Here is a 27,930-nt window from a genome sequence, read left to right on the forward strand (position 1 = left end):
TTGCAGAACACCTCCACACCACTTTATTTCAACCTTTATCCAAAAATGTACAAACTTTTTTTTTTAAACTGAAGTCCTGAGCTTCAGATGCTGACCTCCAACCTCATAGGTTAAGTGGGGAAAAAGGAACAGGACAGAAGTACAGAGTTCCTCTTACTCCCAGAGAAAAGGGAAGCCCCTAGGCATGGTATAGGATTAGAAGAATACCAGGGCCCTATGGAGAATGGGATTCCCTCTCTCCTAGCACCAGGCCAAGACTCTCATCCCACTCCATCCCAACCCTCCTCTTCAATAGAGAAAACACATTTAAAATTCTTGAAACTTGTACAGGAACATGGTTCATGGCACATGTGGAAGGCAGCTAGCTGACCTGAGGAGAGCAAACAAAGGGTCGGCATCTGGGCTGTCACCTGCTCCTCCTGTCTCCTTCCAGGCCCTGCTGGGCACCCCTCCCCCTACTCACCAAGGAGGGCTAGGGTCTGCTCCCTTGCTTCTTGGCAGGCATGATAGGACACAACTCAGCCTCCTCCTCCTCACTCCCCTCTTCTTCCTCAGAAACATCATTGCTTGTAGTAACTAGTGAACACACAAGCAGTAAAGGAGGGGGGAGAAGATTAAATCAAACTACCTTCACACCATGTATTTATTCATGGCCTCTGATGCTAGGCTTTCAGGGACCCTAACCTCCCAGAACTTATGATCTACATGGGAAGAACCTGATACTAAACTAGGTGACAAAGAGCCAGATCCTGGAGAAGCTGGGACAGGTTCCATGAAGGAAGTAAGCTTGATTAGAATATAAAGTAAAGGACACATCATGAAGGGGCTGTATGGGAGCTGTAATGAGAGAGAAGGCTGGGATGAGGCAGGAGTGTGGAGTAGGGGGGACACCTGATAAGAGTCCGCTGGAGGCAAAAGAGAGGGCTCACCAATCTGGTGCCGCCCAGTGATCCTCACAGGACCAGAACCTGACTTCAGGCGGAAGGTTACAGGCGGTTGGAGCTGGAAGTCATCCAAGCTGAGCTGGGGGGAAGACAAGAATGAAGGCCCGGACTACTGGCCTACCCCATCTTGTGAAGAATCTTGAAATTCTCGATTCCTATTCCCCAATCCCAAGGTATGGCCTGGGAACTCACCATGGGCTGGCAGGACAACTTGAGGTTGGCCACAGGGACTGCAATCTCCTGGTGGTCATGGTTCCGAGCCACAACTTCTACCACATTACACTCATCTTTGGCCCCATCGGTGAGGCAGAGCTAGGAGGGGAATAGAGGGCCTCGCCGTCTCCCCAAGCATGGGTTGACACCACAATGGAAGCATCTACCCTAGAACTGCCCAGCCTCAAGGGGGTCCCTGGATCACCTGGGCAGGGGAGCAGCCCATGCGAGGGTTAGGCAGCGTCAGTGACTCCCACTTAAGGAGGATGGGTGGGTGGACAGGTGGAGACCCAGCAATTGCCAGCTCAGGTCGAGTATTCACTACCTCTTCCCTTCCCGATCTCTCACCATGGTCAAAGCCAGCACGTGCTCCACATCCTCCTCCTCCTCTACCTTGAAAGTGAAAGAGCGGGTGTGGCCGGAGAGCTCACAACCTGGAAGAGATAACGAGTTTGTGGGAGTGTGCGGCAGAAGCTGGTGGGGGCGGTGGGGGAGCCAGGCGGGCAGTGTTCTCCAAACCTGTTAGGTGCTGCCAGGAACTGAGCCATTTACACGGCCTTCTCAGGAACACGTAGGCGTTCGGCTCTAGGCCCCCCCCGCACATCTGGGTCAGGGTTCTCGCTGCCCCTTCTGCTCGAGCTGCCCTGTGCCAGGCCCCCTTGGCTCCCACCCAAGTCGTGCACCCACCTGCATTCTTCTTCCTCAGCCCCAGCACCACCCTCAAACCCTCTTTCCCTCAGTACCGAAGAAAAAGCTGTCCATGGTGACTGGGGCCGAGACCCGCAGACCCCCGCCGCCCCCGGCCCGAGCTCGGCTCCCCGGGCTGAGGGAGGTTGAGGATGCCGTGGTTCGGTCGGCCATGCTGCTGGCGCCGTCTGAGCGCCCCGCCCCCGACACGTAGAAAGCCGCGGACTCCCAGCCGGCCCCAGCCCCGCCTATTAAAGTAGACGCTCGCGACTCAGAAAAGGGACCTAGAGGTGACCGAACCAGGGCTGCTTCGCCCACGAGTCCGCGGCCTCTGCTCAGGCTTGTGTCGAAACCCCCCCGAGTTATGATCACAGAAGCATGGATTTGGGATTAACTCCTTGCTCATTCCATGACCAAGGCTGAATGTCTATTATCTAGTGCCTCCCGTTCTCCCAACCCAGGATACGCTTTCGTCAAAGGGGGAATAGATATATGAATGGTAACCTTTCCCCCGCGCAAAGGCGAGTTCAGGCCAGCGTCTCTTAGAAAATTAAATGAACTTAATCGCCCTTGCTCCAAAAGAACCCGGAAGCCTGAAGCAAAGACTTTCTGCCACGGTATTTTCTACTCAAACCACTTCCTCCTCCCCTAGATATACCCTTCCTGTTCTAAAGAACCCTGCAGTCCACCATAGAGATGGTATCTGGTTGAGCTTTAGATGCTGGACCTTGCTAGCAACGGACATCAGCTCAAGTGTGGGACTGACTGCTGCTGCTGGCAGCGAAATACAAGTTTACCAATCGCCCACAAATATCCTTCCGCCTTCCGCCCTGGGCTCCTGTGTCTCCCCCAGTCTTTCACCTTTAGATGAAAGAATCAGGCAAACTGTGTTCCTTATTCTATAGATGGTGAGCACTCACTCAGGTTCTGTGGCCGAGGTGGCTTGGCCAAGAACTAGTCTACTTTCCTTATCCTTTGTCTTGCGCATGAGGAAAATCTGGAGGCTTTTTACTGGAGATAGGAGTGGGGTAGGACTGCCTTCAGGATCCAGTTCCTAACTTGGAACAGCTGTGGAGGGGAGGAATATTTGCTTGTAGGTGAGGCAGAAAGGGCAGGAGAAAAGGTAGGAGGCAGGAAACAAGGTAAGTAGGTTTACACAGCACAGGACAGACATTCACTTCAAGTTTTATTTTGCCTCTTGCATGATCTTCAAATTATTTTACAATTTGTTTTCTACAGGAACCAGGCTGTGATCTAAACAATGAAATGTCATTTCAACCTTAATAAATATTCATCACAGAAGAGCATACATAGCACTTTATGATCCTATTGTGATGAAGGTAGAGGCCTGGACATGTTTCATAGTGTGCATCTGTGACCAGAAGACCAGCCATAGTGATTACTAAAAGCCAAGATAAAAGTCACAAGCAAACTTCCTAAAAATCGCAATTCCATAGGAGGTTGACCTTGAAAAATCTTCCAAGGAAAATGCTACAACTGTCCACTAAGTATACCAAATGTACTTACAGAGAAAACCAAGTGACATTAAGCCATTTTGAACAATTACCTTGTAGAGATCTTCCTTCACCTCAGCTCCTGAAAACAAAGTTGGTTCCAGCTTTCTAATATACCGTATCTCTATCATTAAAGGTTTCTACCCTGAAAATCAAGAGGGCTTTCTCCCCTCCCTTCTTCTCATCCATTCAGTGCACACTCACAGGCCTTGGTTGAAAGTCACTATGTGCCTCTACTTACAATGCTCTAAGACTCTCAAAGCCCACACTGGCAGAACTCTACAAAGGAAAATATGTTTCAAGTTTCCCTCTCCTTGCCCTCCTGTCTCAGCTCACTGTTAAACAACTGATACAAAACTGCAGGGTAACAAGATAACAAAATACTGTCTGATTCTATTAAGAAGTCAGTCAACCATGATTTGAAAAAGTGAATCCTGTAAAGATTACCTGCTAGCCTCATGCTCAGAACCCTTAAAAACACAAAATCTAAATTAAAATACACGAAGCTTTCAGAATCTGTGGTTAAAGGGAAAAAAAGGATAACCTTAAGTCATTGGTTAAAGTGTGCTCTTTCTTTTAAAAATTAGATACAAACATGCAAGAATTAAAGACTGATTTAATAAAACCAGTACTAACAGGTCTTGATTAAAGACAGGACATCTGATCTGAGGACAAATGGGACCCAGTCCCTGAGCCCTGACAGATGTCAAAACTAAAATTTCACATGCTGACCTACATTGAGGTTAATTTCCAGAAGTGAGTGCACTTTGCAACAGAGTCCTATATGAAGTTAGGCTCTCATACCCAAAGTGGTCATGGCCTAGCTCAAGTGGGAGGGACTTTAAAAATAATAGAAGTTCTGGAAAAAAAAAAAAAAGACAAAAGAAAATCCACCTTCCACTGATTTACATTATTCAAAGTGCCATCCTGAACCACACCCTTTCACTTTCAAATGAAAAAATTATAAAAGTGGTAAACACAAAAGATAGGTTACAGCTAGTTTAAATACAAAAAATTTACAACTTTTGTCATTTTTAGGCTTTTGCCACAAACAACTGCACATTTGCCCCTACAAAGCACAACATGCCTGAACCAATGATCACTATAGGAGACCACTGGCCATGGCTTTACAAAAGGCAGAAAAACTGCCCAAAATTGAAATCATTTATTCAGCTTAAACTCTACCACAACCATCCCAACTTGGAATCTCAACCATGAAGCCTCTGAAACCCACCAAATATTTTTCATCTCTGCATGTCCCGTAAGAATGAGACATTTAATTCAATAGACCAAAGAGGATGACAAATGATTCATTACTCTTAGGTGAGAAATGCAACCACACTGGATGCAGAAAACAGTGCTGATTACATTTATTCAAGACCCTCACCCTGTAATCCCACGTAAGAAGTCTTGGCATCTAACACAAAACGTAAAAAGGAGGCCCAAACCTCTGACTCATACAGGATTTGCAGCAATACTATGTTCTAACACCAGTGAGTATTCTCCAAGTGTGATAGGTGAGTTTTACACAGTCTTCTTTTGTTTCCAATCCCAAACGGCTGATTTGTTGCCACTCCAGAGGCTGAAATGAACGAAGACCCAACCACCACCCACCAGGTGAAGTTGAGACTTTTGGACAGTTCATATTGCCAACAAATGTCACAGGCTCCGACCAAGTATAACCACATCCTTTGGAAATCCTTCCATTTTTGCAATTTCAAAACAGCCTAACTTGCTGTAAAATTCCAGAATTCTCTTATCATCTGGTCTCACTTCACAGAAAGCCCCCCGGGAGCCTAGAAATAAAACAAATATTCAAAATGTAAATGTCAATTAGTAGAATTATGGGTATGAATTGTGAGTAATCTTCAATATATTTCAAACAGATCACAGGAACTTGTCCATACCAGCCCCTAAATTTATTTTAAAAATTCTCATTAATATTAGTATCATCAATATTACAGTGGTAAATATCTTAAGTGATGGATATATTAACTAGCTTAATTGTGGCCATTATTTCACCATGTATTTCAAATCATTGAATTGTACATCTTAAATACATGTTATTCTTAACTTTCAAATATACCTCAACTTAACAGAACTCAACCGCAAGTGAAACTCTTCTCCCAGAAAGGGGAAGAGTTTTGGGAGAAAGACTGTAAAATCTGCACGGCAGTTTAATTTTTTAATATAAAGTACCACTGCAGGGCCCACAGGGCAGAGCCTATTCCAACCTATGTCACAAGTCAATATAACCATATGTTGTATATTCTAAGACATACCTCATATACCTGCATGACCCAGTTCTCCAAGCAAAACACTGAGAATTATGCTTTATTCAGAGTTGTCTAAATTACCCCACAAAGGGGAAAACCACTGACTCAAATGATACAGATACAACAGTAAGTGTACTCTCATCTGTCAACAACTCTTTAATGAGGGCTCAACAAACTTCCCGTTTTGTATTGCCCAAGGATTAAAAAAAACTTTTTTTTACATTTTCAAAAGATTGTTTAAAGAAAGAATGTAATGGAAACTCTACATGGCCCTTAAAGCCTAGAATATTTACTATATGTCACTTCACAGAAAAATTTTCATACCACAAATGTAAAGCAAGATGTTTTTTAAAGTTGAGTTTAGGTAACAAACTCAAAAAAATCCAATCCTGCATTACTAAATCAAGTTTCTTCCTAAGGTTCATTTAATTTTCAACTATCATTTATGAGTCTCCTAGCAAAATAAATATAACCCCATGTGTTCACTCTTTAACTGGGGCTCCAAGTAAGCATTCATAATGTAAAAGAACAGCATTTTCCAATGATTAATACAGATGTAATTTTTATACCACTAATAATTCAGAAGTCAAACCGTAAGTGGTGGAGGAAAGGAATGTAAATCAACCATAATTCACTCCTTTTCATCCTAAAATATAGTCCTGTCCCCACCAACCCCAAACCCAGCAATTCCACAAATATATACTCACCGTTAGCCTTCAGTGAAGACAGGAGGCAAGCCATCATGCTTTTAGCTACACTTGGGTCAGTTACTTTTTTGTGAATATCCATCTTTATCAGAGAAGGGAAGTTGGCAAGGAAAGTTTCTGGCAGTACTTCCTGCTCTTCGTGGAAACTCAACATTATTTTCTGTAAAAATTAAAAATCTCTTGACTTTCAGTAGCTCTCATTATATATCTATACCCCAACTACAGAACTCAGCAGCAGGAAAAGGAAAGCAACATTCAATAACTCATCCAGTCATTATGAAATTATCATATGCAGAATTAACTTGCTTATAATTCTAGTTCAAGTGTTTTCACTTTTAAACAATTTGTCTAAGTGTAATGTAGTGCCCGGACTGGATTTTGGAACAGATGAACGACATTAGTAAAAATGATGAGTACAGAGAAGACAAGTTAATGACTCTATAGCATCTTAACATGCTGATGGACAGTGACTACAATGGGGTGTGAGGGAGGGACTTCATAATATGGGTGAATGTTTAAACCATAATGTTGGTCATGTAAAATCTTCATAAGACTGTATATCAATGATACCTTTATTAAAGAAAATAAAAAGCAAACCTGATGAGTAAAAATGTACCAACTGTTTTCTTAGACTTGGACAAATGTAGAAAATGGTTGAGAAGTATACAGGAACTCTGTATTATCTTTCTAACTTCTGTAAATCTAAAATCACTCAAAATAAAACATTTTAAAATTTATATTGCTTGCACAAAAATATGATTGTACTCAGCACTACTTAACTATACAGTTACAAATGTTTAAGGTGGTTAATTTTGTTATGTATATTTTAACAATTTTTTTTTTTAAGTTTGTAATGAACACACTGGTTGTGGTCATTCTTCATATGTTCCTATATGCTAAAAACTGTCAGATATATAACAGCAACAGCTCCATCACAGCATGGCTGCAGTCAGTGTCAATGAAATCTCAAATAAGCAAGGCTATTCCCAACCAGCCTCTTATTACATAGCCATCTGGCTAGGGGCAGAAGTTAAATAGTAATAAACTATAGAGAGAACAGTGTAGAGGAGAGAGGTAGGGAATTTGGGGAAAGAGAAGTAACATGGGAAAAAAGAAAGCAAGGATAAAGAAAAAGAAGAGTCCAAATATATATCTCAAAGTATTTATTGAGAGCATAAAATTATCCTCAGGGAACTATTTTTTTAAATGCATACGCTGAACGTATAAACCAATAATTGTAAATTGACCAATGTGGAACACACTGCGTAAATGTGGAGCACAAAGCACGCTTTTTTAGAGGAAAAATTCACTTAAGTTGGGAAGAAGAGCAGGCACGTAAAGGGAATTGTTCCTTTAAGAAACTCTCAAAGAAGCTCATCCCTGTTATTTTTAAATTATAATAAACACATTACTGAGAAAGCAAGTTGGCCTCCTACCAACCAAGCAAATCAGATTTTAATTACCTAAACTTGCCCTCAATACCCATTAACAGCTTTAAATTTGGTGCTTCAAAACAGGGAGGGAAAACAAAGGTTCTCTATGTTGTGTTGTTAGTTAAGGAAGTATTACAATAAATGCTTCCAAATTAAAAACTATCCCAATGCTGAGGTAAGAGTGGAAAATGTCATGCTAAGAATAAGCCCTAAGAATTATTTTCTGCAAGAAATTTAGAAAGTACTGAGATTTTAAGATTTACCTGCTTTATTTTCATAAGTACTTTATTAAAATATATATATATATATATAGTATAATTCTAAACCTATGTTGTTACCTCAGCCTCAGAGAGTTCTTTGTCACCATTTGGCTTGGTATACTTCTCCTGCATGAAGGGAATCCAGGAAATTTTACATTTCTTAATGAAGGGGGTCACATCTACAGTGCCCAGGGCATAACCACATATGCCATCTTCATCTTCTAGAACAAAGCAGTAATCCAGGCTGAGGGAAAGCAGCCCTCCTACTAACCTGCTCAGAAGAAAAGAGGGCCAAGTGAGTTTAAAAGTTACAAAACTGCATACTTCAGGGATGTAAGGCCCAATGACTTAACAACCTACAGAAATTACATTTGGTCTAAGACTCTGGATACACATTTATATTCAGAGTTTATTTAAACTAAAGTGGGATTTCTAAAAAACCATATTTATTTCCAGTCATCACTTCCCTCCATCCTATCCCCCTCCATCCTGATAAATCTGGCTATGAAATGTCTACTCCCACATACAACAAATCCAAATACTTCTTCACATACTTGTCTCCAATAAGGTCAGGCTGACTTTGAAAAGGTAAACCCACTCCATCATCATACATTTCTCTGCAAATCTTGTATACAGAAGCCTGAAAATATAATCTAGTTAAAAAACACATCAAGAATAGCAAGAGAATTTAACAGGACTCCTATGTCATACTGAACTTCTAGAAGAGGGAATGACAAGATGTCTAACCTGTCACAAATATCACCTCTGCTTTGTTAAATAGATTTATTCATTGAGTCATATTTGTAAGACCAATAGAAAACAGCATAGTTATAAACACTGAAAACTGTTTTGCAGTGGATGGTTTTGGCACTAAGTAGTGGATTCAAAGTCCAGCAAACTAAGAGACTGAGTCAATCTCATCTGAAATGTTTAAACATGCTACTTTCTTTAAGCAGGATTTTTTCTGTACCTGACTGTCAAAACCTTATAGGTATTTGCACAACTGAAAACTACAATGAAGAAAATCAGGCAAAGATAGACTATCACTTAGGCACACTGACTGTTTAGTAATTCCTGAATATATTTCTTCTGATTCTTAAAGAGAGGAATGGAAAGGACTTAGCTAGAGATGTTGTTAAGTCTTAACACCATAGGGTCTTTCTTAAATACCACCTCCTCCTGTGTTTGTTTTAGTAAACTTTGCCCAACTAGAGTTTGTATTTCAACACAGAAGTGATTCTTTTAACCAGGGACTCCAAAGTATTAAGTATGCACTATAACCATACAATTAGTTGGTAGGTAGACAATTACCTCATCTTTAGGAAAATATGGTCTGATAGTATAAACTTTGGAAGTAGGAGTCAGTGGGGGTGGTTGAAAAAAGAGATCATTTGCCCCATCAATTGGCAGCAAACGCTGTGGGAAGAAAAAAAAGGAGATGGATTAGTGTTGAGAAGATACCCATTTTTTTAAACGGGTGTGCACTGCAGATTACCAACTTAACATTAACTGGCTACTGCAGGCAGACCTAAAGAAGAGGGGCATACTATGGTTTACTAATATATAAACACTTCTTTGCTGGGCAAGGGGAGTGCTTCTGAATTGAAATTACCCAAACTGAGTTACATAGCTTTAGTGAAGTATTAATAGGGATTTAAATTTACAGTAAAAAAACAAAAACAAAAAAACTATTCCAACTATGACAAATCTTTTTTTTTTAACCAATTTTATATAGACCATCTCTCTACTAAAAGATGGCAGAACAAAATGTCAGGAGGAGAGGTTTGGTCTGAAGAGGGTTATCTGTCCAGGAGACGCTTTATCCCCAAAGCAATGCGCTTCAGTTTGCTGTGCGCAGCAGAGCACCTGTTGGGGGGAGAAAAGTAGAGCACCTGAAAAGTCCATGAACAAATTCCAACACCAAAAAACCTTCACATGTTGTTCAAATTTTTTTTTCATTAATGGACTGTTCTTTCAAGCACAAGTTTTATTTATAAAGTATGGGGAAAATATCCAAATCCCATTCACTTGCATGATTACTCATTCCTTTTGCTCATGGAGTTTTCACTGGCAGACAAGCATGCGCGCATTGTGCATTGCGGGCGCAGATTAAAATGCTGTGCGACCTGCAAAGAAACAATGTGAAGTGTGTACCTAGAGCCGCAGCGCTTCGCAGGCGCAGGGGGGAATTGGCAGCATCTCCTTCAGAAATTACTGTGAAAGAGGAGGAAAATTTGATTTAAAATCCAGCTATGTAGTAACTAAATTGAATTTGGGACTAGAAAGCCTTCGGCAGACCAATCCTTCCAGCCATCTGATGCGCAACATAAGGTTTCTCATAAAACAAAGAAAATGTCAATTCAGTTGTGAATTCATATTGATACCTGGAACTCTCCTGCTAGACCACCTCTAAAGGCCCAGGGTTCTTGGTCTCCAATTAAGAACTGTGCTGAAGAATGACTACGACACCCTGTTGAGATTAGATCCAAGCGGAGAATGTTACGAGAAAGGGGATTTCCTGGGGTCTCAAATGTCCAACAAACTAACATAAACACTTTGTGGAAATAGCTAACAATAATAATCCAGGGGTTCAGGACAAGGCTGTGATAATAATTTTAAGTCATAATGGAATTTCAATAACAATGCTCCTTCCTCTGGTTAATGACTGATTAATCATTAGCAGATCACCGTTAAAGAGTTTTACCCTTTAATTATTGGAAGGAAAGTAAGCGTCAAGTTTGTCTGGGTCAAGTTTATATATTCTCTAGATACAGCTATAAAAATCAAGTCAGCTGCTTACTCTCTAGTGAAATTACAGTAACTATAAAGTTAAATGAATGAGATACGTAATGAGACATTTTATTATCACAGCCCATGAAATGAAGGAATTAAACCTGTCTGAAGTCACATTTTGTATTTTGAGGAAGGGTACAGGAAAGGGAACAAGGGAAAGGGTTAATCTTGTCAGAAAACTAAGGTCAGCAGAGTAAAAGTAACTGCTCATTAAGTTGACAGTGAAACACAATGAGAACTTAGAACAATCCAAATTCAGACTTGGCTAGTAATAACACCAGTCTGACAGACTGTGAGAACAAACTAGAGCCAACTGATGCTCCTAATTTGCCTAGAGCTCAGACATACTTTTCTTAGAACAGTATGTGGCTCCCTCTGATTGACCATTATGATCTTTGCAGTGCACTGAACACATGCATAGAATGGCAGGCTCTGAGATCTGAAGTTATCATCACAGTTGCCACTTAACCAACTGCATAGGCAATAAAAGCAGCTAACATATTAAGAGATAATTAAAGAAAAATATTTGGAGGCCAAATCAAAATCACTTGCCTAGTCTTCTGACAAGATAAAAGCAGCGCAATATAGTTCTTTTCCATTTGAAGACAGCATTCTACCTCCTGTTCAAGTTAACAGTCTCATCAGTACAAGATATAGTGTGCTAGTCAGACAGTCCCAAAGCAAACCAATTTTTTTTGTTGACATTTCAGGCCCATTAAGAGATTTTTGTCCAGGTTTGTCATTCTTTAGGGGTAGGGGTATTTAAAAAAAAACATGTATAATGTAATATTTATAAAGTAAATATGAAGTAGGGTCAAAATTTAGGCTATAAAGAGAACCTGCCCCATTTCATAGCTCAGTGTAAATTTACACGGCAGGAAAACTACCTCTCAAACTTTAAGACCAGCCAATTTCCCCTACCCCCCACTTTGAGACTACAACATAACTAGCACTTCCAACTATTACAATAAAAAGCTGCATGTACGAAGAGCTGTGTAAATGAAAACATAGTTAATGCCTCAAGTCGCTGCGCAAACGTGACTTCAGTTCATGCCTACTGCCCTTAAATCTGAGCTACTTCACAGATAGAACCTTTCAATTTAAGCTAATTAATCATGACGCGCTGTGAACATCTGCCGCTGTCCATCCAATAGTAGTAGACACTTGTGCTGAGGATTCTCCCATCTGTACACAATGGGGAAGAAGATAATAGAAGTCGTTAGTAATCAAAAGTACTGCATAGCCACATTCTTTAAAGGACTGAATGCCAGCTGGACTGGAGAAAGGAGAAAAACAAAGGGTTCTTATCAGTAACTCCCTGAAATGACTTATAGAACTGTAAAAATACTCTCTCTACTAAGAGATTTTATAAAGATATGTGGATGTCAAGATGATTATTTAAAATTTCTAAGATGCTCTGACCATGAGGTTATTCAACAGCTATTTATACAATCTGGAACAGCTGCTCCCATAATTAATTGCACAGTACACAGAGGTAAAGCATGAGAGGAAAAAGAAGTAACACTGTGTATGGTCAAGAACTTAATTTTTAGTAATTCTTGAATTATAAGCTGAATATCAAGTGTGTTATGTGATACTTTCTCAAACTCAATAACCCAGATTTCAGATTGAAAACTTCAACATTTAAATCCCTGTAAGGGTTAATTGTAACCCCCGGTCAGAAGCCATGGAAGGCAAATACAGTCATCCAGAAACCAATATAGAAGGCTCTTCCTGAGCCTAAGAGCAGACATCTATTACAGAAGAGTTATCTTGGAGCCTTTTAACAAGGTCAAAATTCTCTCTCCTACCTGTTGTGCTATATATACAAAAACCCCATGTTCTGTATCTTCAAATTAACAACCAGAGACTCTACTTTGAGCTGGTAATTAGTTGTGTCACAGGAAAACTATTAATATTTAAGAGTCTAAAAAGTACACAGGTGGAAAATCTCATTTCTACTACTCCTTAATCTAAGCTCACAGTGTTTCACAACCAAACCAAGTAACCCATCACAATATTTGTGACTACTATGAAAACTATGACATGTCAGGTATAGCCTTGCTGCCTGCTGTGTGCTGTATGTAAGTCCATTTATTATATATTCCTTACAGCTGGACTGAAAACCTGTAAATGAAGTTGAAGTCCCTGGAGAAACTTGGCCATGCTGGTGCTTTTTAACAAGATTGAGAATTTCCCAAAAAATCAGTTTTCAAAGGAGACATATAGAAGTCCATTGAATGAACAAGAGTGTTTTTAGGGGACTGCAATTTCCATCCCCTGCTAAAACCAATTACTTGGTAGAGGGATAAAGAAAAGGCCATGTGAAATAATACTAAGTAGCACCAGAATAGCCTACCACGAACTCGCATGCGCACAGGGCTGGGAGGATGGTTTCCTCTTGCCAGGCCCCTTAGGTCATTTCGGCAATTGTTCTGTTAAATGCAGCATTAATGTTATCAAGACACAGCAAGCAGCAGAGAGCTTACAGAGTCACAATTCATAGTGTCTCATCTCCAAATCAGATAAAAGTGCTCCACAGGGTTCCATCCAGGAAGCATTCAGTCAGAGCAAGTTAAAGTCAGTACTTTCTAACACATTTTCAAGATATTTATGCTGAATTAGCCCAAGGGAGAAAAACCAATGTTCAATTATTTATTGAGACTTGCACCTCAAGTCTGCAATAATGCCTGTACCTCGAAGAAATCAAGGCAAAGAATTCAGAGTTGGAAATTTGCCAATTCCCTAAATATTTTTCTCCGTATGGGATAATCTTTTTTTTTTTAAGGGACAATATATCTGAGAAGAGATTATTCCTGGTGCACCTACCTAACCACTGTACAAAAGACTTCACCATAGACATGATACTCTTGATATCCCAAACATAGGAGTACATGTCATAAAGGATTGTCCTGTTGGCACAATTGGAGAGCCGAGTGAACATTCCCATCACTAGTCCACACATCTCTTCAAACTTGGCTGCTCGTGACCTCCATTCTTCAATCTATTGAGGATTAATAAAAAGACTCAAAAAATTGCCAAGTCTAACAAAATAAAAGTTAAAAACTAAGCTATTAATGTTATCAGGTACCTGCAATTTATCCTAAGCATTAACAAATAACTGGGCTTCAAATCTTTAGACAAGCAATACAAAATTTGTCTCTCCCCAAACTGCGAAGTGTTCCCTGAAATGATCTTTGACTTACCTTCATTCCTAACTCTTAAGAGCAAAACTATGGAACTATATGTACCAGATTCAGCAGAGTCCACATTCACTTCACTGAACATTTTTTAAAATATGGTCAATTTTCTGCCAGTTACCAGTGTACTCCTTTAAGCCCACCTCCGTATCATCAGTATGGCGAGAGAAATAGGTAAATTAAGCATACTCACTTTTTCAGAGTCTTTTCCTTTGCAATTGACACTGACAACACTGCTATTTGCCCGAAGCCACTGGAATTCCCGTAACATCTGTGCTCCTTTGGGTCCATGCTCATAAGGAAGGTAGAAAAGGTCAGCAAGTAACTGCAAATCCTCCAGAGTCACTGGTTCTGCAGCGTACAAAGGCTTTTCATTTGGACCTGGCACAAACTGCTCCTTGTTTGTGTGTTCATCAGTCTGCATAGGTGCAATATCATTAATGCAATCTTCCTGCATAGACATCTCTGGGGATTTTGATTCAACTATGCTCTCTTTATCAGTGTCCATTGGTTTCAATTCCTCTGCCATTTTAGCTTCAACAATTTCAGTCAGGATTTGATTGTCATTCTTGTGGTCTGTTTCTTCTTGTTTTTCCACTACCATGTCCATGGGTTCCTCATCTGGTTGTTTCTTTTCATCTTCCTTGGTCAGAACTGTAGGCTCACCACTCAAGGCTGTTCCTTGGCTCATAATGGGCTCCTGATAAACTGTTGTTACTACAGTTGTGGCATTTAAAGAAGGTGTTGCAACTAGGGGAGTCCCATCAACTACACTTGCTTTAGCTCCACTGTGTGCAACTTGTCTACCTGTGAAAACAAATTGCCACAAAGATAATCAGAATAAGAAATGATAAGAACATAACTACATCTAGGGAAATGTTTTCTTATCATATCTGTAACTGGAATCTCAACTTGAGACTCCAAATAATTTGGGCCCTGTGAAAAATTAAATTTCTCTAAACCACTAGGGAGGTGGGGAGGGAAGAAAACAGACATTAAACATCCTTCAAAATGCCTATTATCTTCTCTTTCAGAGATTTGTATTTAAAAACACTCAAGTAATTATTTCAGAGAAGATGTTTTTAAAACAAATTAGCATTCTATCAAGAAAAGCTATTTAAGACCAAAGTAAGATTTTTAAAACCTTATTCTCTAGATCCCTAAATTTCATCCTGTGTGGTGGACCTATCTTTCGTAAGGCACAGCACAACATCCTTTACGCCTCGACTATAGGATCCGACCTGCTTACAAAGAATGGCCAAACTCACTGCTGTACTGATGAGGTACGCCAAACTCCTGCAACCATTCTGTTAACGCTAACTTTAGAGCCATCTGTGGACTATAGAGTACATCAGTTTCAATATCTTCATCACTGCCTTCATTTTCTAACTTTATCTGGATCGACACAGTACTGTCTTCACTGTCAGCTGCAAAACAGAAAGACCACAAAATCAGTTTTGATTACAAAAGCCTCCTGACAAGTCAGAGGCACAAATGCAAAACACTTGTTACAGTAAAACCAGAGAACCAAGACCTGGAACAAGAACAAAACTTAAACATAATGTAAACATGACCAAGACCCTTCACTGAACCACTTCATCTAGAACAGTCATTTAACTACACTGTTAAATGTAAAATCCCAACTGAAATTTTAAAAAACACTAATTTTAGAATCTGTATCAAAAGTCATTTTAAGTGTCCACTGAGTACCAATTATTGGGAAAAACAACGCTGAAGGCACTATGATTTTCATAAAACATTTCCTACTCTTCAGGGGCGTGTAACTTAATAGACTTAATAACTTACAAACTGAAAAAATAATGGTCATATTAATAAATGATTTGAGGGGGAAGAGAAAATCTAAAGAGCCCACATATGAGCACAGGTATTAAGCATATAATGAAGCTCTGAACCAGGAGAGTGGTAAAGAAAATTAAGTCTGAACTCACTGGCTTGGTGTTCAAAACTCTTGTTTCTTAGCTTTCTTTCTCATTTCCTGCACAAAGCCCAGTCTGTCTAATGTCTATTACTCAGTGTGCTTCATGTTTTGCCTTAAAACAGGAATGCACTAAGTACACAGAGGGTATTGTATACAAAAGGGATTGAAATTATATCCCTCATTTTGTGTTTTTTATTGGGGAGGGACAGATGGCCACGATTAAGCCTAAGGGGAGTCATTAATTCAATAAATGGAATTGGAAATAGAAGTATAAAACTAAGAAACAGGACACAACTATATAACCACACACCACCAAGCATGTGACATTTCGATACCCCCAAATGGGCCAAACTCAGATAATTTTAAATTTCAGGGTCCAATGTTTTCACTTCCAGCCCACCAATCCTTTAATGCCCAGCAAATTTTACTCATACTCTGACCCAGTTTAAGTATCCCTCCTCTATGAAATCATTTTTTACCACCACTTTGCTTAGAAGTAATCACTCCCTCCTGTGTTCCCACAGCACTTTGTAGATAATTATTTCAGCACTCGTCATACTATAGTACAGTTGCCTCTCTGCTTTATCCAACACCAGACTATGTTCTTCAAAAGCGACTTCATTCTTTGCATCCTAAGTGCCCAGGAAGATGTACTTGCCACACTGTAGGTGTTTAAATGTTAATGAATGAAACAATTAGCCAGCATTCTCTTACTTAAAACTCAATTAAGAATTCTACATAAATAAAAAATCTGTAAGCCAATGTCTATAATGAGAATACGTTCCATAAATGTAAGCTGGAACTAAATGATGTATCAAGTAATTCAGTTAACAATTATCTAGTCATTTAAAGTACCTCATTTAATAATATCACCTGAAAACACACAATGAATCTGAATAATTCTAGAAATAGGAACACTAAAAGACTGCATTGTCTAGTACTCAGACTACAAAGGCTAAGTCATATTAAAAAAATAAAAAGAACTGAGTTCAAGAGGTTAAGTACCTTGTACAAAGGCAGTCAGTCCTTCTATCATGTATACACACACACACATACATACATATAAAACTCATAGGACTAAACAACACACCTTAAAACACCTCTCTGTGATGACAAAGGAATATGTACTTGCTAATGGCTCTAGTTAGAACCAGCTTTCCTCCCAAGGTCAAGGATTAAGAAATCTACTTACTCATCACTACATCTTTTCTCACTCCATTCATGTTTGATTTGTACCAGGTGGCAAGGGTGTGGATAGCAACATAGTTAGCTTCAAATTCACAATTTGGATTAGTCAGGACTCCTTTTAACCGTGGGATGAGTTCTGTGGATCTTCCTTTGTATGGGCCCAGAAACAGTCTCTTCTGATCATAATCATTAGCATGAATGTTATCCCAGATTACTGGGGCTCTCTTAATTATCTTAGAAACCTCTTCAATGGATTCTACTGGAATTTCTTTGGAAACAACTTTGGGACCTAGAAATAATGACAACCATTTGTTAAAAGACCTTCATGTGTCTCTTCAAAATACACTACAGACATACCTGGAGATATTGCAAGTTCAGTTCCAGACTACCACAATAAAGTGAATACTGCAATAAAGTGAGTCAGATTTTTTGGTTTCCCAGTATATATAATTTATGTTTACACTGTACTATAATCCATTAAGCATGCAATCGCATTATGCCTAAACAATGTACATACTTTAATGAACAAATACTTTATTGCTAAAAGAGCTAACCACTACCAGTGAGTCAATCACTGATCACAGATCACCGTAACAAATAATGAAAAAGTTTGAAATACTTTGAGTCATCAAAATGTGACACAGACATGAGGTGAGCAAATGCTGCTGGAAAAATGGTATCAATAGACTTGCTCCACATAGGGTTGCCACAAACCTATTTATAAAAAACCAAACAGCTGTAAAGCACAATAAAGTGAACTGAAATAAAGAGGTGTGCCTGTACAATTTTGTATTGTATTTTCTTTATACTTTCTAACTATTTTCCTTTTTAAAGTAACACAGTGACATGTGTCTTTTCACTCAGTTTTATTTCCACCTCACTCTCCCCATATTTCCTCAGATAAGACTTCTAGAAATGGAATTAATCAAAAGGTGTATTTGCAAACTTCCTCAAATTAGTATGTTGGTAAGAAACAAATTTTCACATGCACAATTTCTTTTCCATTATAATTCAATATATTCTTACCTAGACAAGTCCCAAGTAACCTAACCTCTGGAAGGGTTTTTGCCCTTCTTAGAATAAAGTTTTGTTGACTACTAAGCTGTCAATCTAGCATGACAGCTTTCATTTTATAAAACAGAACGGTCTCCTAGGGCTGGATCGATACCCTTTAGCCCAGTTCCCTATAGATGTATTATTTATCAGCAAACAATATTCAAATTCACTGCAAAATCCTCAAGGATGTTTTATCACACTAAGAATGTATACTTTGTAAAAGAAAGATAATTTTAACAACAAAGTTTTTTGGTGAAGGCCCAGTTTTTTTTTTTCTTCACTGTAATTTTTTTCTTTATTTTGGTATCATTAATCTACAATTACAGAAAGAACATTATGTTTACTAGGTTCCCCCCTTCACCAAGTCCCCCCCACACACCCCTTCACAGTCACTGTCCATCTGCATAGTAAGATGCTGTAAAATCACTACTTGTCTTCTCTGTGTTGCGCAGCCCTCCCTGTGCCCTCCCCCACATTATACATGCTATTTGTTTGGGTTAATATCTGGAGTCTCTGTTCTGTTCCACTGGTCTGTGGCTCTGTTCTTGTGCCAGTACCAAACTGTCTTGATTACTGTGGCTTTGTAGTAGAGCTTGAAGTTGGGGAGCGAGATCCCCCCACTTTATTCTTCCTTCTCAGGATTGCATTGGCAATTCGGGGTCTTTGACGGTTCCATATGAATTTTTGAACTATTTGTTCCAGTTCATTGAAGAATGCTGTTGGTAATTTGATAGGGATTGCATTGGATCTGTATATTGCTTTGGGCAGGATCAAGGCCCAGTTTTTTTAAAAGTATCCTGTTTACCAGAACAACCAATTTCCCTAAGTCCTACTTTAAAAAGTTTTACTGTATAAATCATCTTAAAAGACTTACCTGTCCAAAGCACCTCAATTCCAGGTAGAAGTTTTTCACCCACAGTCCTTAAATAAGGGGACTGAGACACATTTGGATAACAGAAAGTGCCACAATACTCTGAACGTAGGGAGAAAAATTAAGTAAAATGGTCATTTTTTTTTTCTCCTCCATCAGGCTTTTTCTTTTCTTCTGGACAATACATGATTGACAAGCTATAAATGATACTATTTTATGTTACAAAAACACTAGCTTTTTCATTCATTATGTTTATAGACATTCATTGCTTCAGTCAAGGTTAGGCTTGCTGAGTGATTAAAGGCAATTACAGTGTCATGTACTTTTTTTATTCTAAGAGAATAAAATGCAGAGAAAACAGCTTATGTTTTTGTTTGCAACCCATAAAATCTAGTCCTTTTGCTGATGTAAAATACCAGTAACCCACTTGAAGACCACACCACTTCTGAAATGCCACCCCTGCTTCTTAAATTTGTCAAAATTACAGCATGTCTCTGATGTGTCCAGAGCTGAAGCATTAAAGAAGTGACTGCTCTTCCACAGCAGGTGCTTTCCTGGCCACAGCTCTGACCGTGTTGGGAAGCAGCCATGGAGCAAGGCAACACAGCCAAGGGGAAAAGACTTTTTACTTAAAGGCAAAATACCCAAATGGCTGCCCATCATAGACTTTTGAATGAGGAAAAAATGTCTACCAATTCAGAACTCTTTTCATCCAAATGATAAAAGGCCTCCATGTCATGTCCTAAAAGAAGTCAACTCAAATGGGTAATTCATTTAAGATCAATTCATTAAAAAGAAACAATCAATTTATAAAACCTGATATTCTCCCTTCCAATAGTGTACTAGTACACATTAATCCTTATGGTCCTATAGCCATTAGAAATACAAGTTTACTAAAGAAATAACTAGAATTTTTAGCATTTTCTGAACTGCCTACATTTCTCAGTTACAGAGGCCAAATAAAATGAACTGATGTAACAAAAAAAATGCAACATTATGCCATGACTGTTAAGTACTGCACTGCAACTAACATTATAATTTTCAGTGAATTAAGCAATTACCAGTATAATCTTATTAAACATCATGAGTACTCATACAGTAACAGACCGCTGAGATAAGACTCACAATACGTTAACACAGATATACACCCAAAGTTAAATAAATTCAGTCTAAAACTTCTTAGAACTAGTTTATCTCTTCCTGAACATGAAGTCTGGGGAGATTTTCTTATAAACTAAATTTTGAAGGCAACTAAAAGAGACTAAAACATTGTCAATTGAAGGAACCAGGGAGGAAGTGATGGGTGGGGGAAGAAAAATTACCAAGCTTTCTATGCTGACAACTAGAATTAAGAACCCAGATGGGGATGGCAGGAGTGAAAAAGGACAGAGATATGCATGGTGAGGAAAAAGGAACAAGTAGGAAGAAATGAGAAGTGACTAAGTTAAAAGTAATGTAAATTTGCTTTCTTCTAGTTTTCATTTTGATAATACTATCCCTGAATATGTAATGTTCATATACTTCCAGTAAAAAAATACATAACATCTTTTGCCTATTCAGTTGTCACCTGTTAGTACCTAAAATTTCTCCAATTTAGGGACAGAAAAATGTCTTCTAGAAAAAGAACTTCTACCTTTTTACATCTAAGAGAGGACAACACAATAAAGACCATACATGGTCCTTTGAAAGCTATTTATTTCAAGACTAAATATGAAGTTATTATACACAATACCTGTGGGACAGAAGAGGAAAGTTTCTGGCTCTCCTAGGTACTGATAAATTTCATTTGTGATGGAGACCTGGGCATGAGCAAAAGAACTGAACACCTCTTTGTCTGCCGCACACATATTATGGTCAATGTCATCAAAAAGCAAGGCAAATGACCTACACCCAAACTGAGAAACCTAGGAGAAAAAAACAAGATGCTTTACCAGCTCATCTCAAAGTAAAAGACACAGGATGCCAAATATAAAGTATATGCTTAATAGTCATACTTAAAAGTCAAGTATTTTCTTTAATAAAACATTCAAAGCCAAACCCATTTTTCTTATACTTTCTATGCTAAACAGCTAGATAATTTGGAGCCCCATTTTTCATTTTGATTAGAATGTAGTGCGCTGTTAAGTTCCAACAAAGCTTCCATAATGTGGCCTATTCCTTCCACTTCCTCTTGGCTGATTATATATAGAAGACCCAACAGTCAGAAAAATTACAAAATAAAAAGTGGTAACTCAAGACATGAAAAACCCAGGCCTGTACAAATTCCAAAAGGCACATTGCTCTGAATCACTGCACGTAAATTTAGGTCAGGAATCAGAAAAAACACAGTACTTGACCAAACAGGGAAATAACCTCTTAAAAGCTTATTCATGGAAATTTAACTACCAGCCATTTTAATGCCACCAGTTAAAATAAACCTTTGCCTAAAGAAATATATATAAATTAGCAAACTTAGTTTACCAAAAAAAGATGTGCAGCTTTTATGTTAAGTAGAATTTAGACTCCAAGCAGTTTCACCAACAGTTTACATGTTTGCCTAGTCTGTTTATCTTCCCATCTTTGGGAACTAGCCAATCATTTCTATTCTGAATTTCATCTTTTCTCCACATAACAGGGAACTGATGTCCAGTAGGTAAAACCCTGTTCCTATAACCTCAAACACAACTTCAGTCAGGCACCCAACAGTATACAGTTTCTCAAAATATGATTCTGGACCACTTATCCCAGAATCACTTGGATACTGAGTTAAGTCCCTACCCCAAGTTAGGTTAAGAATCTCTGAGAATGGAGTCTATCAGCATTCTTTTAAGCGTCACTTCTGAGCATTCTGTGGTTGGTTAATACTCAGACTGAAATCTGAGAAACACTGATACGTCACCTTTAACTTATTAGAAAATATCCCTCTGTTAAAATTCAAAGAAGTAAAATATTTGTATAGAAACAAAACATGAATTTGATTTCCTTTTAACATCATAAAAGCAACTCAGCAAACTTACAGTTTCAAGTACTGAGTCAGGGAAAAATAACATAAAAGTAAGTTACCTGGTCCAGTTTGCGTTTCAATGTAGATACTTCTTTGGGGTTAGAAAAAGTAATATCCAATCCAGGTGAGATAGCATAGATGAACTCTATCTCATATTCCCGTGCAGCAGAGATGAGAGTCATAAGCTGCTCTGAAGAACAGAGTCTGTTTTTAGAAAGAAAACTAAAAGAACCTTTACTAAAAGGTCTTACTAAAAGAAATGACCTTGAGTCATTTTCTCCAATATACAATGAGTCAAGGGAAAAATCCCTTAAATTTTTCAAAATTGTCATGCCCAATGTGACAATAGGTCATACAAAATGGCACAAATTTGATGTGATTTAATGTCACCCTGAAATCAATAAAGCAATCTATTCCTTCAATTGTCATTTCTCATAATATTCAATTAAGCATCAATTCTCTTATTGAATATAAAACATTTTTATTTCCTATAGTACTTAAGAGGTATGTTTTTTGTTTTTGTCATCTCTTTAACAACTGAAATTCCTCAATAAATCTACACAGCTACTTTATAATTTGGAAGGAAAAGATGTGTTCTTAAAAACTAGGCTTAGGTGACAACCTTAACAATTCTGACCCTTCATCTTTGTAACTACAGGAAAAATATTCATTACAGATTTTAAGTTTGTAAAATGTGATAGACAATTTTCCTAAGTAATCAAATACTATTCCATAACACAGGATATATCTTTAAATAACTTTCAGTGATATCTCAAGACAGTCATCTAAGTTAATTTTTATTATTGATATTTAATTTCATCACCAGAAAATAATTAAGTTGAACACACACTTAAGTTGTATAGAGTAGTAAAAAGTAACACTAGATGGAGATGGGATGCGTTTTAATTGCTTCTTCACAATTTTAGAAAACTTTCTGCCTTCAAGTGCCTTGGCTAGGCTCTGTAACCAATTATCCTGTTAGCTACCTGTATACCATTTAAACCCAAGTATGAAAATGTTTGCCCATTCATTCAAGTCCCCAAAGAAAAGGACCACTTGTCTAATTTACAAGGAGGTTCTGTAATATACTACCTTTCTTATGAATTTTATGTAACTAACTCAACCCACAAACACATGTAGCAAGGACAGTTTGTGATAGTATAGGCCTAGACTAGGGTGAGGGCTTTATTTTAAATAACAACAGGGCAAGTAAGAGTAATCAAGACCAAGCCATACTTGAGCCTGAAGCAAAAGGATTAGTATTACTGATCCTATCTTCATTTAAAATGTTGGTATTTTGTTCATGGATCTTTCTTGCATTAATTCCAGCTTAAACAATGAATAGTATTATTTATCTTGATTACTGATTTTTTTTTGGAGTCCCTTAGAATTCGCATCCAAGGTGGGCACCTCCCTTGCCTTTCCCCAGGCCTAGCCCTGTTTCAGTCCCAGCCCCCTTTGTCCAGTAGCCCACTGCTTGGATCCCTGGAAGAAGTTAAAAAGTACAATTTATGGCCATAGAACAAGTGAAGTCAGAAAGGCACACCCATGAATCACACGACAGCTGTGCACTGTTAGTGCTAATCTTTCAATCTGCACTAATTCAGTTACCAGATAGAAGGAAACTACCTACAAAAAGGAAATGAAATATTTAATAAAATTCCTGTACATTTAAAATATAGTTGTTTTCCTCACATACTCTGAATTTAAGGATTAAAAAGAAAAAGATTACCAGCTTCCTCCACTGAATACATCTCTCGCCAAAACATCCTATGTTTGTAGTCATCTTTTGGGGCATACAAGTATGTATTTAATTCCCACTTCTGGAGCCTTAAGGGGAAAGAAAATTATGTATGTATAAACAAGCAACATGTATAGATTATAAATTTCTATTTTTTCTTTTTCTTGGAGCTATATCTACATCTCTTAAACAGGCTAGTAATATTCTGAGGCAGTAACTCTTCACCCCAACGCAACTGTAAAAATGTATTACGAGGAATGTCAACATATTAAACAGTCTTAAGTAAAAACACCACAGCTCTGGGAGAGGTGGGTGAAGCCCAAAACCTATTCAGCTTCCCAACTGGCCTAGGTGAAGAAAGAGGTAAAAGAGCAAGGTAAAATGACTTCCGCAACTGGGTGATCATCCAACTTGCACCTGGCCTATTCAGTTTTCAAACAAAAGGAAATGTTAATAGTTTGAGACTCTTCTTCATGTAATAAAAATTTTACCTTCTAAAGAGTTCTTTTCTCTGTTCCATAACCCATGGTCTTCCATAAAATCCTAGATTCAAAGTAAGAATGAAATTATATTCAAGTTTCAAAGTATGGTAAACTGAGAAAAGCAGTTTACAAAACATAAAATACAATCCTGTTTTGCAAAAAATGTGCACAATATACCAAAACCTGAAGAATATTTAGTAAAATATTAAGGTCTTTGGTGATATACAGTGATTTTCATTCCCTTTCTGTTTAAATTTTCTGATTTTTCACCATGATTACTTACTCAAGAAAGCTACTTAAAAACAGCCAAACATCTCTTTTCACTGCCAAAAAAGAGCAAATATATTTAAATCTAACTTTTTAAGATTATCTCAATCTTACAATGGGGGAAGGGAAAGCAAAGCAACCCAAAACTGCTTAATAACATCAATTACTACCTAGGAGGGGCGTCAAACTGCTTTTACAGGGGGAGGGGAAATAAACAAGGTAAGAAAAAAATCAAGAACAGAATTAGAAATGAATCTGACCTCATTTTACAATCACTTTTTAAGTTCCTGATATAATAAAAGGGACCCAAAAAATGCCTTAAACTACATTCAAACAAATACAACAATGGAACTGGCCCAAACAGGAAACTCTCACGCAATCTCAATTCCAGAGCAAAGGTCTAAAGAACTGAAAATTCCCAGGCAGGGATCAAAGCACCAAGCAATGCACACTGCAGGGAACTATGCAGACTGATGACTTAAGCAGTGGTACAAGCACCAAACTGGTATTTGGAGCTCCCTCCTGTACTCATCACACCTTACAGCTTGCCTAATCTTTCTTTTTTCCTATTTCAATCTAATCATCTGCAAAAGAAAAGGACAACCTTTCAGGAGTACTGTGAAGATGGCTAAAATTGTGTCAAAATACTCTTTATACATAACCACACACAATCTACCTTAGAAACTACCTAAAACCAAAATTTCTCAAATGTACTAAGCTCCAATCTCTAGAAAGGATGCCTGCTACCCTCCCTGCTCCACAAACAAGGACAATAACAGACAAAAAAGATTCATTACATAGCAATGTATGAAACTGTAGCACTCTATCTTGACAATGTTACCCTCTCACAGGTGATTTAACATATTAGGTAAATTTTATACAAGTCTTTATAGTTGTCCTACAACATTTAGCATTATCATTTTTCTCTTAAAAGAGTAGGCAATAAACATCCCTTTAGACTTGCTTCCATATAAAAAACATTTTAAGTGTCTAACTTAAACATTTTAATTTTCAGAAACCTTAACCTTGCTGAGTCAGGTCCATGGTTTTGGCTACCTGACAGCACAAAGAGAAAAGTAATGCTGTTACACACGATCTAAAACCAACAATGCTTTGTGAGAGAAAGAAAGCAAGCAAAAAAAGGATCCTGGCAATACCTACAGTATTTCCTAGCCTCACTCAATTTAGGAATGATACCATCTTAGAAGAAAAAAAATCAGGTGCTTAGTCACCAATAAAATATACAAGGGAATGGGAAGGAGGAGAGACAATAGGTAACAAGACAACTCTTGAGTAGTTTTTTAACACTATTCTGAAAAACAAATCAACTTATTTAAACCACAAGGAGCTTTTCTCCATCACTGAAGGTGTAATGGACAGGCAACTTCCTCAGATTTACTTTAGTCTAGCTTTAAAATTTCTATATCCCAACACTCCTCGTTCCTAACCCTCCACCCCAAAATCTAACGACAAAACAGATTCTTTTTCTAGAATTTCCTTGCAAACAAGCTCATTAAATACATCAACGAGTTAAGTCAAAGCTATCATGTTTTCAAAAGCAATGACTCCACCCAAATACCTAGTTTTACACTTTGTCTTCCCTCAAATTCTGCAAGACAGTTAACTTTGCTGAACTGCTCCCTCCTTAAGGTAGCTGCAAATTAGTCTGTTCTCCCCTACAATTTAAGTTTATACAAAATACCATCACCACCACCCACCTTTCAAATGAACATTATGCAGACAACACTGGAAAAGCTGAAGCTCTCAACCACGAGGGCGACCATTCTTTCCTTTTTCAAACTTCTTTGGTTTTTTATAAAGACTGGTTTTATACAGGTTACTCCTACGCACACCATTACTGAATAAAAAGATGAGTAGGAAACCCCGGTTCAACCAAAAGACTTCAGAAAATTCTAATTCAACTGTGCTGGAGTAAAGAGCAATACTGTATAACTGATTCACGCGTCCACGGAATGCACGGCCGATTATTTGTCCATTACATTCATAAACTGTGATAAAAATCTTCTGGTCATTCTTCCCAACTACCAACAAAGACCATCATTCCCCTTTAATGGAAACGGTCAGGCGAGGACATTTTTAAATCTCTTCTGCAGTCACTAAATTAAAATTTCCTATCTCATATATTATTGAAGTAAAAGCTTCATCCCTCAGGGCAAAGCACAGTCGTGGGCAAACGACAGTTTCCAGGCTGCAAATTAATCTTCAAAGGGGGCGGGGGGGAACTGGTCGGCAAAAAATACCCCAAGAAAAGAGAAACTTTCAAATCTATAGGCCGACTGCGCTTCTCTAAACTCAAGGAGTACGGAGCACGTCGGTGGGGGGTGGTCGATTTTTTACAAAGGGTGGAGACAGCACCATTACCCACATTTTTTTCATTGAACACAACTACTCTAGGGAATAAGATCCTAAAACACAAGGATGTGTAACTCAGGGCCTAATGCTAGGCTCCTTACCACCGCCTCCGCAGGAGCAGGACGGGCGGGGTCAGGCTAGTTAACAGCCAGAGAATTCGACGCCATAAAACAGCAGCAGAGGCTTGCTCAGGTCTCGCCTCTCCCCTCGATTTAGCAGGATCAAATTTCAGGCCCAAGGGAGTAACACCCTTTCAGAGCCCCCTAAAGCACCGCCGCCACCCCCCTCACGAGGAAAGAATGTGCTAGTACTGGGGCAAGGCGGAGGACGTTCTTGCCCAGCCCGAGCCAGAGCGCTCACCTTCCACCACGCCACACAGGAACCTCCGAGCCCTTCCTGCAGCCGCGGCCACCGCTGGTCCCCCGGCCCCAGTTGGGTTGTCGTCTCCGGGGACCGGAGCTGCCGGCGGCTCCAACGATGCCCCCGCGGAGGCTGCAGGGTTGGAGTTGAGCTCGCTCTCCCGCTCCTCCAGCGCCGCCTGGCACTCCTTCTGCACCATCCTCCTGCCCCCGGCCGCTGCCACCTCTGCAGGTCCTCCTCCGCCTCTGTCCGTTGGGCCGCCGGCCTGGAGCCCTGAAGAGGCCCTCGGCTCCAAGCGCGCGCCCCTCCTGCTCCTTCTCCTCCCCCTCTGCCCTTCCCCCTCCCTCTCCGCAGGGACCCGAATGCCCGGATGAGAAGGGCGGCGGCCCCAGTACACAAGCCTTTTGTCAGCTGCTGCTTCAGCCTAACCTGGGCAGCAGGAAGCCTAAGCGGAGAGCGACGCCGCGACCTCCCGTTCCCTGGAACGTAGGTGGCCAAGGCTCTTTTTCGCGTTCTCAGCCTGTTGCCCTCCTGATAATCTACCTCTTCCGCTGTTTCCCCCAAAGCCCCTACGTTTTCTCTGCCACTGCCTCTACCGCCCGCTTCCTGTTTATCCGCACTGGGCCTGCGCCGGAGACCGGCT

The 27,930-nt window shown here is 39.2% G+C and overlaps 2 protein-coding genes across 4 annotated transcripts; both read right to left on the bottom strand.

The window, feature by feature from the left end:
* NPM3 (nucleophosmin/nucleoplasmin 3) lies at window positions 1–2,232 on the bottom strand. The gene is made up of 6 exons (XM_036898998.2): window positions 1,901–2,232; window positions 1,506–1,591; window positions 1,137–1,256; window positions 930–1,023; window positions 464–576; window positions 1–370 (listed from the first exon to the last, which is right to left on the bottom strand). Exons 1-5 carry the CDS (start codon window positions 2,016–2,018, stop codon window positions 473–475), a joined length of 522 nt encoding a protein of 173 aa, XP_036754893.1. The 5' UTR covers window positions 2,019–2,232; the 3' UTR covers window positions 1–370; window positions 464–472.
* A 781-nt stretch (window positions 2,233–3,013) lies between these two features.
* Window positions 3,014–27,930, bottom strand: OGA (O-GlcNAcase). Of its 3 annotated transcripts, XM_036899091.2 has the most exons (16): window positions 27,288–27,930; window positions 24,297–24,348; window positions 23,797–23,894; window positions 22,124–22,254; window positions 20,814–20,985; window positions 19,085–19,183; window positions 17,159–17,443; window positions 15,296–15,454; window positions 14,221–14,834; window positions 13,657–13,831; window positions 10,419–10,504; window positions 9,346–9,450; window positions 8,589–8,674; window positions 8,113–8,305; window positions 6,342–6,501; window positions 3,014–5,154 (listed from the first exon to the last, which is right to left on the bottom strand). In XM_036899091.2, exons 1-16 carry the CDS (start codon window positions 27,484–27,486, stop codon window positions 5,018–5,020), a joined length of 2,751 nt encoding a protein of 916 aa, XP_036754986.2. In that variant the 5' UTR covers window positions 27,487–27,930; the 3' UTR covers window positions 3,014–5,017. The 3 variants fall into 3 exon arrangements, with proteins under 3 accessions (XP_036754986.2, XP_057362219.1, XP_036754987.2); XM_057506236.1 differs by lacking the exon at window positions 19,085–19,183; XM_036899092.2 differs by lacking the exon at window positions 17,159–17,443.

Source organism: Manis pentadactyla, chromosome 8, assembly GCF_030020395.1.
Source record: "Manis pentadactyla isolate mManPen7 chromosome 8, mManPen7.hap1, whole genome shotgun sequence".
Classification (NCBI taxonomy): Eukaryota; Metazoa; Chordata; class Mammalia; order Pholidota; family Manidae; genus Manis; species Manis pentadactyla.